At 29.5% G+C, this 15347-nt stretch overlaps 1 protein-coding gene and 1 long non-coding RNA gene across 2 annotated transcripts; both read left to right on the forward strand.

The window, feature by feature from the left end:
- Positions 1-1628: 1628 nt before the first annotated feature.
- LOC129917188 (uncharacterized) lies at positions 1629-2350 on the forward strand. Its single transcript, XR_008772601.1, has 4 exons — positions 1629-1738; positions 1844-1924; positions 1985-2134; positions 2217-2350. It is a non-coding gene; the product is annotated as an uncharacterized LOC129917188 (long non-coding RNA).
- Positions 2351-8733: 6383 nt separating this feature from the next.
- On the forward strand, positions 8734-12347 carry LOC129915128 (uncharacterized). Its single transcript, XM_055994593.1, has 4 exons — positions 8734-9022; positions 11088-11272; positions 11334-11499; positions 11704-12347. The coding sequence occupies exons 1-4, from the start codon at positions 8734-8736 to the stop codon at positions 12159-12161; spliced, it is 1098 nt and encodes a 365-aa protein (XP_055850568.1). The 3' UTR covers positions 12162-12347.
- The last annotated feature ends 3000 nt before the right edge of the window (positions 12348-15347 follow it).

The raw sequence follows: 15347 nt of genomic DNA on the forward strand, positions 1-15347 counted from the left end.
TTCTGTCGGAAATTAAAAAATCTACAACTTTTATATCTGACAATTTTTCAAAAAAAGCAAAAATAAAAGAGTTATGACGAAAAAAGTAAAAAATTCATGTCTTTTTGTTTGCGAGATGTTTTATTTCACAAAAGTCGCTACAACTTCTAAACGAAAGCGAAAATCAAAAAAACTTATTTAATAAATTCTGTCGGAAATTAAAAAATCTACATCTTTTATATCTGACAATTTTTCAAAAAAAGCAAAAATAGAAAAGATATGACGAAAAAAGTAAAAATTTCATGTCTTTTTGTTTGAGAGATAGAAAATAGAAAAGATATGACGAAAAAAGAAAAAAATTCATGTCTTTTTGTTTGCGAGATGTTTTATTTCACAAAAGTCGCTACAACTTCTAAACGAAAGCGAAAATCAAAAAAACTTATTTAATAAATTCTGTCGGAAATTAAAAAATCTACATCTTTTATATATGACAATTTTTCAAAAAAAGCAAAAATAGAAAAGATATGACGAAAATAAAATAAATCTTTTTTTCTTCTTTTTAAAAAGGCGCCAAAACTTAATAAACCATTCATTATTTTAATGAACCATTCATTATTTCAATTATTCGTTAAGATTTATATTTAACGAATACATTTACTGTCGAAGTGAGCGTGTTCATGAATTTAATGAACGTGTTCATAGATTTAATGAACGTGTTCATAGATTTAATGAACGTGTTCATTGATTTAATGAACCGTTCATAAATTCAATGTATAGTTAATCAAAACTTAACGAAGGGCAACTTGCATGTTTCAGTAATCACACTTTTAAAAAGTGTATCAAATTATGGACAAGGTTTTCATATCATTTAAAGAATACATTTATTGTGGAAGTGAGCGTGTTCATGAATTTTATGAGTGTGTTCATAGATTTAGGAACGTGTTCATTGATTTAATGAACCGTTCATTAAAATTTAACGAAGGGCAACTTGCATGTTGCAGTGATCACACTTTTAAAAAGTGTATCAAATTATGAACAAGATTTTCATATCATTTAACTTTTTACTAAAGTAATAATTTTATTCAGTTTGCAGGTTTCAAAATAACCCTTTTTATGAGTATGAGAATAAAATGTTTTGAGACCACATTTGACAGGTGTCGAAATATCATTTTTTTTTAACCGAGTTGGGGAATCAAATAAGACGGGGCTTATTACCTTGTGTATTTTTTTGTGTTTGTACATATTAAGTAGTTTTGTGTTTTGTTCCCATTTTCAAAGTTTTCTTGCTCACGCAAACATTTATCTCGGTTGAACAACCGTTCGTATCAATGTGAACAGTAGTTAACGACACAAGGAGATGTAAATGTTGTTGAATGTGAAAACCCCTTTAGTACTTATTTTTTGGTGTCGTTTCATCTGTTTGTGCTTTCAACATGAAAGAAAATTTTAAGTTATTTTTTTTTACTGTGATTGTCAATATTCTTACAATATCTATGATATTCGATTTTTGAAAACATATATTTACAAGATATTTGCTTTTGTGTATTAACTGTGCTCTTTGCACATAGTTCACACTTAAATTTTAAAGAACGCGTAAAATAAAGTGGGAACACTACTTGTTGATACGTAGAACGAAAGAATTTCTTTCGTTAAATGATGTAGCCGGCGTCCCCAAGCCAACCCAAGCCATTCAGTTACAGTGTGAATGTCTGATCGATAAGAGGAGCTATTCAGCGGAGAGCTGAAGCAAAAATAAAAAGTAAGTATTTCATTAGATTACGTAGTATTTATTATTTAAAAGCATTTATTTATTAAAAGTACACATTTATTTTGTTAAATAATTTGTTTTTTATCATATATATAGGAGATTTGTTCGATTTCCCATTTGCCGCCGCCCGCCCGTCGCCTGCTGCCATCACGTCGTTTCATGCATCAAAAATTTAAGGTAAGTGTTTTCATCCCTAAAATGTGTTATAATTGTATTAATATATTTATATATATTTAGTGCTCTTCTTACACCACGTTGCCACCACCACGCTGCCGCCACATATTGTCTGCCTCCGGTGTCGTTGTCGTCATTTGCCACACCACGTTCCTTCCAGCCACCACGTTGTTCCCGCCAGCCACCTCCATCATCACGCTTAAATAATTCCTGGTATGTATCTACTTTTTTATAATTTTTATTGATCATTTTATCTTATAAATATATACGCATGTATTAATATATTTATATGTAGTGCCATCACGTTGCCACCACCACGCTGCCGGCACATCCGCCACATTATTGTCTGCCTCCGCTGTCGTCGTCATTTGCCACACCACGTTCTATCCAGCCACCACGTTGCTCCCGCCAGCCGCCACCAATCTTGCTAAAATAATTCCTGGTATGTACCTACTTTTTATGATTTATATTATATATATATCGATACCTTCCCAGAAGAATGTATTTAACCCTTTGCTCCCGGAAAAAAATACAAATATCTTGAAAAAAAGTTTTGATATTTTCTAATTACACACTAATATGAAAAAATAATGATTGTACTAGTAATAACATTGTATAAGGAATGTTTTGAGCTGAGAGTACAAAAGGAGAAGTCCATTTTTTATTAAAAAAAAACTAACAAAGTAATTAATACGTGGTTTCATGCTGAAACCACTAGGAAGCAAAGGGTTAAACGACATTCTCAAAATTTGTATAAACTTAAAACAAACTTGCTGTTCATTTCAAAGAAATAGAACTACAATTACTGCCTAGAATCATTTTTATTAATATTTTAAAATTTGATTGCATTATAATCATTAACACTCTACCGCAAACAGGCCAAAAATTGATTTAGATATTCTAAACTTGAATAAATTAACTTTTTCAATATGATTTTTCATAAAATATTTAAAAAAAAATCCTAAAAAATTATTTGAACTTCGTTTTTAGCTTATTTTTCTTTTCTGAAAGCAGCGTATGCGGTAGAGTATCAATAAAATTCGAATAGAATGACTTTTTAGCCACTTTTAAGCGTTGGTTTTGATCATTTATAGAGTTTGATATACTAAATTGAAAAAAAATGAAACTAGGATTGCCATCTACAATCATTTTCATTAGTATTTTGAAATAAACTTGCATATTATCATTAACACTCTACCGCAAACAGGCCAAAAATTGACTTAGAAGTTTTAAACTTGAATAAATTAACTTTTTTAATATGAATTTTCATAAAATATCTTAAAAAAATCATAATAAATTATTTGAACTTCGTTTTTAGTTTATTTTCCTCTTCTGATAGCAGCGTATGCGGTAAAGTATCAATAAAATTTGAATAGAATGACTTTTTATGCACTTTTCAGCGTTGGTTTTTATCGTTTATAGAGTTTGATATACTAAATTGAGAAAAAATGAAACTAGGATTGCCATCTACAATCATTTTCATTAGTATTTTGAAATAAACTTGCATATTATCATTAACACTCTACCGCAAACAGGCCAAAAAATGATTTAGATATTCTAAACTTGAATAAATTAACTTTTTCAATATGATTTTTCATAAAATATTTAAAAAAAAATCCTAAAAAATTATTTGAACTTCGTTTTTAGCTTATTTTTCTTTTCTGAAAGCAGCGTATGCGGTAGAGTATCAATAAAATTTGAATAGAATGACTTTTTTAGCCACTTTTAAGCGTTGGTTTTGATCATTTATAGAGTTTGATATACTAAATTGAAAAAAAATGAAACTAGGATTGCCATCTACAATCATTTTCATTAGTATTTTGAAATAAACTTGCATATTATCATTGACACTCTACCGCAAACAGGCCAAAAGTTGATTTAGATGTTTTAAACTTGAAAAAATTAACTTTTTCAATATGATTTTTCATAAAATATTTTAAAAAAATCCTAAAAAATTATTTGAACTTCGTTTTTAGCTTATTTTTCTTTTCTGAAAGCAGCGTATGCGGTAGAGTATCAATAAAATTTGAATAGAATGACTTTTTTAGCCACTTTTAAGCGTTGGTTTTGATCATTTATAGAGTTTGATATACTAAATTGAAAAAAAATGAAACTAGGATTGCCATCTACAATCATTTTCATTAGTATTTTGAAATAAACTTGCATATTATCATTGACACTCTACCGCAAACAGGCCAAAAGTTGATTTAGATGTTTTAAACTTGAAAAAATTAACTTTTTCAATATGATTTTTCATAAAATATTTTAAAAAAATCCTAAAAAATTATTTGAACTTCGTTTTTAGCTTATTTTTCTTTTCTGAAAGCAGCGTATGCGGTAGAGTATCAATAAAATTTGAATAGAATGACTTTTTTAGCCACTTTTAAGCGTTGGTTTTGATCATTTATAGAGTTTGATATACTAAATTGAAAAAAAATGAAACTAGGATTGCCATCTACAATCATTTTCATTAGCATTTCGAAATCAACTTGCATATTATCATTAACACTCTTCCGCAAACAGGCCAAAAGTTGATTTAGATGTTTTAAACTTGAATAAATAAACTTTTTCAATATGAATTTTCATAAAATATCTTAAAAAAATCATAATAAATTATTTGAACTTCGTTTTTAGTTTATTTTTCTCTTCTCAAAGCAGCGTGTGCTGTAGAGTATTAATAAAATTTGAATAGAATGACTTTTATAATTTTTATTGATCACTTTATCTTATAAATATATACGTATGTATTAATATATGTATTTATATGTAGTGCCATCACGTTGCCACCACCACGCTGCCGCCACATATTGTCTGCCTCCGCTGTCGTTGTCGTCATTTGCCACACCACGTTCCATCCAGCCACCACGTTGCTCCCGCCAGCCGCCACCAATCTTGCTAAAATAATTTCTGGTATGTACTTACTTTTTATTTATTTACTTATTTTATTTTATTTACTTTATAATAAATTTGTATAAACTTAAAACAAACATGCTGTTCATTTCAAAGAAATGGAACTACAATTACTGCCTAGAATCATTTTTATTAATATTTTAAAATTTGATTGCATTATAATCATTAATCCTCTTCCGCAACCGGAACAAAAATTGACTTAGAAGTTTTAAACTTGAATAAATAAACTTTTTCAATATGAATTTTCATAAAATATCTTAAAAAAATCCTAATAATGTATTTGAACTTCGTTTTTAGTTTATTTTTCTCTTCTGATAGCAGCGTATGCAGTAGAGTATTAATAAAATTTGAATAGAATGACTTTTTTAGGCAATTTTCAGCGTTGGTTTTGATAATTTATAGAGTTTGATTTACTAAATTGAGAAAAAATGAAACTAGGATTACCATCTACAATCATTTTCATTAGTATTTTGAAATAAACTTGCATATTATCATTGACACTCTACCGCAAACAGGCCAAAAATTGATTTAGATGTTTTAAACTTGAATAAATTAACTTTTTCAATATGAATTTTCATAAAATATTAAAAAAAAAACCTAATAAAGTATTTGAACTTCGTTTTTATCTTTTATCAATCTTGCTAAAATAATTCCTGGTATGTACCTACTTTTTATGATTTATATTGCATTCATTTTATCTTATAAATATATACATATATATGTATATATATATATATATATCGATACCTTCCCAGAAGAATGTATTAAACGACATTCTCAAAATTTGTATAGACTTAAAACAAACTTGCTGTTCATTTCAAAGAAATGAAACTACAATTACTGGCTAGAATCATTTTTATTAATATTTTACAATTTGATTGCATTATAATCATTAACCCTCTTCCGCAACCGGACCAAAAATTGACTTAGAAGTTTTAAACTTGAATAAATTAACTTTTTCAATATGATTTTTCATAAACAAAAAATCCTAACAGAAAACTCCTTGAAGTTGTTGTGAAGTTTTTTTTATCTTTTGTTTGTGTTTGAAGGAAGTTGAAATCCCATCTCTAAAAGCATTAATGCTTCAATAATTTATTTTTAAATGTTTTCTAGGACTTCTTTCTCATCCGCTACTTCGTCTACTCCGTCAGTAGTTTCATTGGGAAAGTTAATAAGAGTTAATCATAAAATGATTTGTTTCATCTGTAAAGATAATATATCGTCTATGTACGCGTTTATAGCACATTTAAAAAAAAGACATGATCTAAGTACATATAGCACTTTTAGGTGTATGGAAAGTAATTGCAAGCAGTCCTTTCAAAATTTGGGAAGTTTTAAAAAACATTTAACTAGAAAACATGTTCTAACACAACCAACACAACCTATAAATGGTACTAGTAGCTCTTATCAAGAAAATATAAATCAAAATATAATTTTCGAAAGCAATGCGACACTTAACTGCTTTCAAGAATGCTCGGACAATTGCGAAAGTAAAATTCCAGAAGTTAAGAAATTCAATGTCGAAAACAGTCTGAATGAACTTTTTACTTCTGCGACTGGGTTCGTTTTGAAATTACATAATAATAACAGTTTTTCAAGAAAAAATATTATTGAAATTCAAGAAGGTATACAAAATTTTATTTTGAATCCTATCGTTGAATTGTTGAAATCATTTTCAAATGAATACTTTGCGAACAAAAACATAGAAGTCCATAACGTATTTTTGAGTCTAATATCAAAGTGTCGCAACCCTTTTTATTATTGCAATACTGAATACAAACTATTTAACTGGCTACAAAATAATAATTTTTTAGAAAGCATAAACGAATTTTCAGTAAACAATGAGATCAATGCAGTTTATCGAGATGGGAACCTAACGTATGACGAAGATAACACTAAAGGTGTTTTAATGCCATTAAAGTTTCAATTCCAAAAATTTTTTGAGAGTGGTGACATTTTCAAAAATACCATTCTTCATATGCAAAATTTAAGTGAAGAAAACAAAATTTCAAGTTTCATTCAAGGTGACCTCTGGAAGCAAAAAAGTAGTTTGTACCCAGGAAAAATAATTATCCCTTATTTTCTATACTCCGATGATTTTGAAATCAATAATCCATTAAGTTCTCATGCCGGGGTTCATTCGATATGTAATATTTACTATTCTTTTCCCTGCCTCCCGTGGAAAGAATCAAAGTTAGATAATATTTTTTTAGCAGGAATCATAAAATCTAAGGATTTAAAGTCGTTTGGAAATGAAAAGTGTTTTCAAACTTTAATACAGGAGCTTAAAAGTCTTGAAGTCGATGGGGTTGATATAACAATTAATGGTCAAAATAAAAAAAAAGTTCATTTTGTTTTGGGAATTGTGTTAGGAGATAATTTGGGTTTGAACACAATTTTAGATTTCAATAGATCATTTTCAGCTAATTCTTATTGTAGGTTCTGTAAAGTCAAAAAATCTGAAGCGCAGACGCTATCAGTTGAACGAGACGATCTCTTACGAAACCGTAGTAACTATCAAAATGATGTTCTTTTAAACAATCCTTCTGAAACTGGCATACAAAGATATTCACAACTTAATAAAATACCATCGTTTCATGTAGTAGAAAATTATTGCGTTGATCTCATGCACGACTTACATATTTGAAGGGGTTTGTCATTACGACCTTTGCAATATTATTACATATTTTATCTATAAAGTTTCTTATTTTACTTTGGAAACCTTTAATTTAAGAAAACAAACCTTTCAATACGGTCCAATAGAAATTGATAACATATCAGGTGAAATAAAAATTAATAATTTAAAAAATAAACATTTAAAAATGACAGCAAGAGAAATGATGACATTCATTTCTTATATTCAGATAATGATCGGAGATTTAGTTCCACATGATGACGAGGTATGGAAATTTCTGCTCAACTTAATTGAAATAATTGATATGCTGCTTTCTTTTGAAATTTGCGATGACATCATCTCAATGTTGAAAATAAAAATTGAAACTCACAACAAGGATTATGTTCGTCTTTTCAATGACACTCTGAAACCAAAACATCATAATTTAACTCATTATCCTACTGTTCTGAAACAATCCGGACCCATTCGGAACTTTTGGTGTTTTAAATTTGAAGCTAAGCATAAAGAATTTAAGCTTTATGCTCATGCTATTACGTCTCGTAAAAATATTTGTGTGACCCTAGCAAAAAAATATCAGCTAAAAACAGCATTTAAGTTATTTAATACCCTAGATCACTTTCACAGCATTTTTTTTTATCTGTGAAGCAAATAAAAAAGAAAGTAATTTTAGAAATCTTGTATCAGATATTTTGAAAGTACCGTCAGCGGACATAGAGTTTTACTCTAAAGCTGAAATCCAAGGCTACAAATACCAAATAAAATTTTATGTAGCCCAATTTAAATCAGATGTAGAACTGTTTGTTATAATAGACATTATTCTTTTGAAAAAAAAAAACAGTTTTCTTGTTTTGCCAAAAAATTAATAAAATTCAATACAATCCGCATTTATTATCTTTTGAAATCGACGAAAACGAGTTAGGGAGATTTTCAATTATATCTTTAAAAGATCTCATTGGTCCACCAATAACCTTAATAAAAACTGCTGAAGGTAAAACGGTTATAAGACTTAAGGAATATTTTGTTTCTAATTATCAGATATGAATCGACGAGTCATTATTTTCCATTTCATTAATCAAATTTGTCTTATCAAATATAAATTATAAATAATTCAAAATAGCTTTCAAATATAGTATTTAATAACAGATGATTCAAAAATATACATATTAACTCAACTTTCAATGATACAAAACTAAATATAACAACTAGTGAAAACTCTGACATATTTAAAATATTCTGTTAAACAATGGAGTAGGTTTAATCTAAGGAAATGGCAACGCCGCCGACCAATATTACTGAAGATGAAGTTTTCGATGAGTATGTGATTGAGGATGAAAATGAAAATCAGGATGAGGACGAGGATGAGAATGAGGGTGAGGGTGAGGATGAGGAATACATTGAAATTATAAAGAATTCAGTAGAGTTACCATCATCACAATATGAATTGGATTCAATTTTATCAAGCTGCCAAAAAACGACTAATATACGAGTAGTAGATGATGAACTCACAAATTTATTAAAAGATTGGGGTCACCTGGAAGTTTTGGATCATTTCAAGAGTAAGTTTAAACTTTATTAGGTTACGGGTTTTGCCACAAAATATACCTTAAATATTTGACCTCTATTTTATTTTACAATAAAAAAAATATGAGTAAGTTATAGTAATTTACTGGTATTTAAACTTGACCCAAGTCAAAAGCTATCGTTTTTCTGTGGGGTTCTTTTCAAAAATATGTTTTTTGAATAGAAATTATGAAATCAACTTGGAGTTAGTTAATCTTTTACACAACAAAACTATGATGGTTTCTTGTTTTTGGTACTTCAATAATTTGCCTTATCATATGTTACACATTATCGTAATTCAAATGACTTTCAAGATGCTTTTATAAAGGAAGCTGAAAGAATATTGAGATTTTTTATTTCAAAGATTTTCCACTTTATTACACCCTACCGCTAAACGAAGCTATTGAAATAAAACTATAAGTTAATTCTAACTTTGCTTAAGATAAACAATTTAATTTCACTCTTGCAGAGGAACACATAGATATTGAGGTTTTGAAAAATATTGAGTGCCACCACCTGGGAGAAATTATGAAACCGTTTTCGTACGGAAAATTGATTTTGTTTGAGGCCAAATTAAAAGAGTGGCGAAGCGCGCTTGGAAAGCCGCTTTTATTGTACCAAACTTCATTTAGGCCGCTTCAAAACTCACAATGCTCATCTGAAGCATCTTTCTCGGTCGTATCGACACCGACCACGCCAAAATCATCTAGATCAGAAAATTCTCCGAACTCCATACCTTTAGGCGAAATTTTGAACAGCAATCCCAAAACTTTGGCATTAGCTGAAAGCTATGAGAAGTCGAAAAAATTTCAGGAACACCAAAGGAAAGAACTTATCAATGCAATAGCCATTTATTTTGACCAGAACAACCTTCATTTGGATTTACATTCAAGTTACAAAATTGAACAGGAGATTTTAGAAAGATTCCCGACTGAAAAATTGGTAAAAATAATACATCTTTATATTTTGCTTTATTTTTTGGGTTAAAAAATTTTCCAAATCCCCAAAAATTAAAATGTTTCTATGCGAAATTTTTTTTCAAATGTCAAAAAAAAACTAAGTTTTTTGGGATGGAAAATTTTCTAAGTCCGAAAAAAAAATTTTTTCATTGAAAAATATTCTAAGTCCCAAAAAAAAAAATTAACTTTTGTTTGGCATCGAAAATTTTCTAAGTCCCAAGAAAAATATTTTTCATTGAAAAATATTCTAAGTCCCAAAAAAAAAAATTAACTTATTTTTGGCATCGAAAATTTTCTAAGTCTCAAGAAAAATATTTTTCATTGAAAAATATTCTAAGTCCCAAAAAAAAAAATTAACTTATTTTTGGCATCGAAAATTTTCTAAGTCTCAAGAAAAATATTTTTCATTGAAAAATATTCTAAGTCCAAAAAATATTCAAGTCCCAAGAAAAATATTTTTCAGTGAAAAATATTCTAAGTCCCAAAAAAAAAATTAACTTTTTTTTGGCATCGAAAATTTTCTAAGTCCCAAGAAAAATATTTTTCATTGAAAAATATTCTAAGTCCCAAAATAAAATTAATTTATTTTTGGCATCGAAAATTTTCTAAGTCCCAAGAAAAATATTTTTCATGAAAAATTTTCTAAGTCCCAAAAAAAATTTAAGTTGTTATTGGCATTTAAAATATACACATAATTTATGTTAGAACAATATTAACTTAATATTTCTAAACTTTTGCAGGAATATTATCGAACAAGTAAAAGGGGTAAAATTTACGCTAAGTTTTGTAACATTAAATCCTCTTCAAGAACAAATGTAACGAATAAATCCCCTTCGCCGAAAGTTGAACAAAATGAAAAGGATACTCTTGAAATACGTATGTTATTATTCATATGTTATTTCTATATTCCAAAGATATATCTAGATTGTAAGAACTTTTTGTAATTAGTCGCAATACGTTTTCATCGTATTGCATAATGACTTTAATCTAAAATGAAGTCTAATGGGTCCAAACTGACTTCTTATACTCTTCGTAATAACTTAAATTTTAACATCATTCGTGAAATTACAATTGAAATCAAGGCAATCAATTCCTTATTTAGTTTCAGAAGAAGATGCAGAGCAAACATATCGGGCATTAAAATATGATAACTTGTCATGTGAGGAGTTTGAACGTAGCTGGAAGGCATGTATAAACCACAGACTCTTGGAAATAAAAAACGCTTCTTCCACCTCTGAGATTCTCAATAAATGGCCTCAGTATAAGCTTCCATCTGGCCATCGCTTTGTGAGTTTTAAAACCTTTCATCACCATCGTTCAAAAATATTAAAATTCTTAAATTCCAAAGGTTGATATAGACTATAGTTATTTGTATCCAAATGCCGGCTCATTTTTGAACAATTGGGAAACACTGGGGGAAAAACTTCTTAAATTTCTCTCTACTGATAACCGTGTCAAGGAAAAGAATATACGAGAGGTTCTAATCAAAATTAAAACAGCAGATTCATCTGAAAGTTCGTGCTTAGTTTAAATATTTTTAAGTACAACTTGTAATTATTATTTTTTACTATTCCAAGTGATTAGTAAATATAAATTTATACTTAAAAATACACTATCATACATTTTAATATAGCTATGTATAAATATATAATTATTGTATCAAATTGTTGTTAAAAGCTTTACTGATTTTGGTATTTCTGTGGTTGGCTTTTTTTCAGACTGTAAAGATGCGGCATTACTTTGGGCTCTGCATGGATACTTTGTACCTTTCCAAAAAGTTATAAAAAAAGACATAGATGGTAGAAAACACGTTATACGACATACCATCAAGGACTCGCAGAATTCATTCGTTTGGATAGGCAACACAATTCAAGCTATAGAAGACCATATTGCCTTCCTCAACAAAATGGGTGAGAATATCCAACCATTCATTATTGTTCACGGTGTGTCAATCTTGAATTTTTCTGAAATTTTTCTCTATTTTGATGGAGTTAAATTTCCGTTTAACAGTTTCATCCGAGCAGTGGATATCTGTTACAAAATTTTTTATTTATTTAATCTGGAGTACCCAACCGCTTGTTCCTCCTTTTGGGGTTTTATAGAAACGCAATACCATCAAGGTAATAAAAAAAAATTGTGCGGAAAGACTCATGTTTTGCTTAATGAGATCTCATAGTTTCACTGAATTTCACTTTACTTTACTGATTGTTTCACTTTATTTATTTAAAAAAAAGTATAGGTATGCAAAGGCTCATGTTTTGATAAAATCCTTATAATTTAACTTAATTCCACTCCTTATAATTTATTTGACTGATTAGAATGTAATTTAAATGAAGATAAATTAAATAAAAAAATGTATGAATGCACAAATGCTCATGTTTTGTTAAATGAGATCATAAAATTTCAATTCTTATATGTATTTTGATTCAAATTTCACTTAATTTCACTTTTTATAATTTGTTTCACGTTCTTATCTGAAGATAAATCTACAAAATAATGTAATAAAATTTTTCCTGCCATTCATTTGGTTTATTTGAACAATAAAAGAGTTAATGTAAATATAAATATTTCTTTAATTTAACCTTTAAGATTTCAGAAAGGAGAAGATTAGAGATGAAAAACCGAATGTACAGGTTTGTAAAAATTGAAAACGGCGATTCACATTAATTTTTCTTTCTTTTTCACAGATCTCGACCTAATAAATTTAGAAAGCTAAGCTTCCATGACTAATTTATTTGTCAGTTGATTTTTTTAATTTCTTGACAGGAGATTAAAAATTCTTTGACAAAGAAATAAGACTATACGAAATTTAATTTTTTAAATTTATTGAAAACAGTGCCTACGTTCTATAACGCTTGCATGGAAATAAGTTGTAGAAAAACAATTTGAATCAAAATGAAATTTGTACAAAATTTCATTCGAATTCACAATGTTTTTCGAGCACTTATGACGGTGCAAGAGTTACGGAACGTAGGCCTGTGTTCATAAAATTAATGAACGCGTTCGTTAAATTAATGAACACGTTCGTAAAATTAATACGAACGTGTTCATTGATTTTACGAACGCGTTCATTAATTTTATGAACGGGTTTTTTTATTTTTATGAACGCGTTCATTAATTTAATGAACGGCGTTCATTAATTCTATGAACGGCGTTCATTAATTTTATGAACGGCGTTCATTAATTTTATGAACGGCGTTCATTAATTTTATGAACGGCGTTCATTAATTTTATGAAAGGCGTTCATTAATTTTATGAACGGCGTTCATTAATTCTATGAATGCGTTCATTAATTCTATGAACGCGTTCATTAATTTTAGGCAGGTTTTTTTTTTATTTTTATGAACGGTTCATTGATTCAATGAATGCGTTCATTAATTTAATGAACGCATTCATTAATTTTATGCACGATTTTTTTTATTTTTATGAACGGTTCATTATTTTAATGAACGTGTTCATTAATTCTATGAACGGATATTTTTATTTTTAAGAACGGTTCATTAGTTCTATGAATCCGTTCATTAATGTAATGAACGCATTTATTTTTTTTTATGAACGTATTCATTAAATCAATGAACACTGTTCATTGTTTTAATGAACGATTCATTAAAATATGTTCGAAATTTCAAGTTCGAAATTTTATGAATGAAATTATGTATGGTTCATAGAATTAATGAACGTTCATTGATTTTAATGAACGGCCGTTCATTATCTTAATGAACAGGATCATTGGACAAATAATAATGAACGATACATTAATAGAATGAATATATTCATTAATTCCATGTACCTTTTTGGTTCAGTGCAATCACGAAATCCGTTCGTAATGGAATATTTCATATAAATGGTATCTACGATCGGATTTTATGATAAGGTGAATTCATGGAACAAATGTAAGCTCTGGTAAAAGTGGTAAAGTGATACAAGTCTCAAAATTTTTTAAGGGTTTGACAGCTTGTTTACCAGATTAGAAATAGAAATAGATTCTCTGCAATGTGTATGTTTGTATCTTATTTTAGGCCCTACGAGTACCATTATTTCACCAAAGCATTGTATACTCATTCTATAGTACTGGGTAAATTTCTGAGGGTTTTCTCTTTTATGAATTCTATGGAATTGTCCTTTTAAATTTAGTATCGTTTATAACTATACACTATACAACACTTTCTAGTATATCCATTATTGTACTTAAAATAATTGTTCCAAGGGTCGCACGTGCGGGCAGGTGCATTATATACTTTATAATATATCCTTATGTGTAGCAAAAAAAATCGCGAAAAATAGAACCGGATCCATTTTTTTAAACTTTGCGATTTTAAAATCGCAAGTCTGTGCGCTCTCATTTAAAATAATGTGTTTCATTTCTTGCGTCTAAAAAATCGAGTGGTTGAAAATCGCATGTGTGCGCATGATTTGGCCTCTTTGCGACTGCTACTTTTTAGTCGTTTTCAGTTTAGTCGCAAGTGTGTGCACAACTATACTGATCCATTTGTTCCATTTTAATTTGCGACAGTCGCGTCGCCAAAAAAATGGGACATTTTTCAATTTTTAAATCGCGGCTATTTTTTAGAAGCATGTGTGTTCACCGGCATTGAAATCCGTGTGATCCATTTTTGCGACTGAATAATCGCATGACTGAAATCGCATGTGTGCGCCTAGCCTAAAGCAGGTTCTCACACTCACTTGCAAGCGGCTGGTCTGACGTCAGGATACTATAGAGGAAGGGACCAAGTTTTGATCCTTGGGCAACTCCAGCTCTAATGCACTTCATTGCTGATTTTCTATCCTCCACTTGTACGAAGAAGTTCCTAGAAGAAAGAAAAGAAAAAATGATTTTTATTAGTGCTACAGGGAAGCCTAGTAAATGAAGTTTATGGATAAGGGCTTCTATCCATACGCTGTCAAATGCTTTCTCGACATCCAGAAAGCATGCGACGGTAACTTGATGGTTGTTCAAAGCTGAGGTGATGTCTTGGTGGAACTTCATGAGCGGATGCAGTGTGGAGTGCTTCTCCCGAAAGCCGAACTGCATGTCTGGGATAATGTTGAAATCGCTGCAAAACTTCTTGAGCTTCCTCAGTGTCAGCTCTTCCAAGAGCTTACTTAGGTTGTTGAGAAGAGAAATTGGCCTGTAATTAGATATAATGTTCCTCGCACCTTTCTTAGGAATTGCCACGATTCTTGCAGTTTTCCATTTCTGCGGGAAGTAGCTGTTGTTGATGCAGTTGTTGAGGATAATGGTTAAGAAGATTAATATTGTCTGCGGGAGCCTCTTAATGACGAAGTTGGAAATGCCATCCGGTCCGGCTGATTTCTTAGGTTTGGATAGGCTAATTATTTCGGCAATCTCTTCTGGGGTGCT

Source organism: Episyrphus balteatus, chromosome 3 (assembly GCF_945859705.1).
Source record: "Episyrphus balteatus chromosome 3, idEpiBalt1.1, whole genome shotgun sequence".
In the NCBI taxonomy this organism is placed as follows: Eukaryota; Metazoa; Arthropoda; class Insecta; order Diptera; family Syrphidae; genus Episyrphus; species Episyrphus balteatus.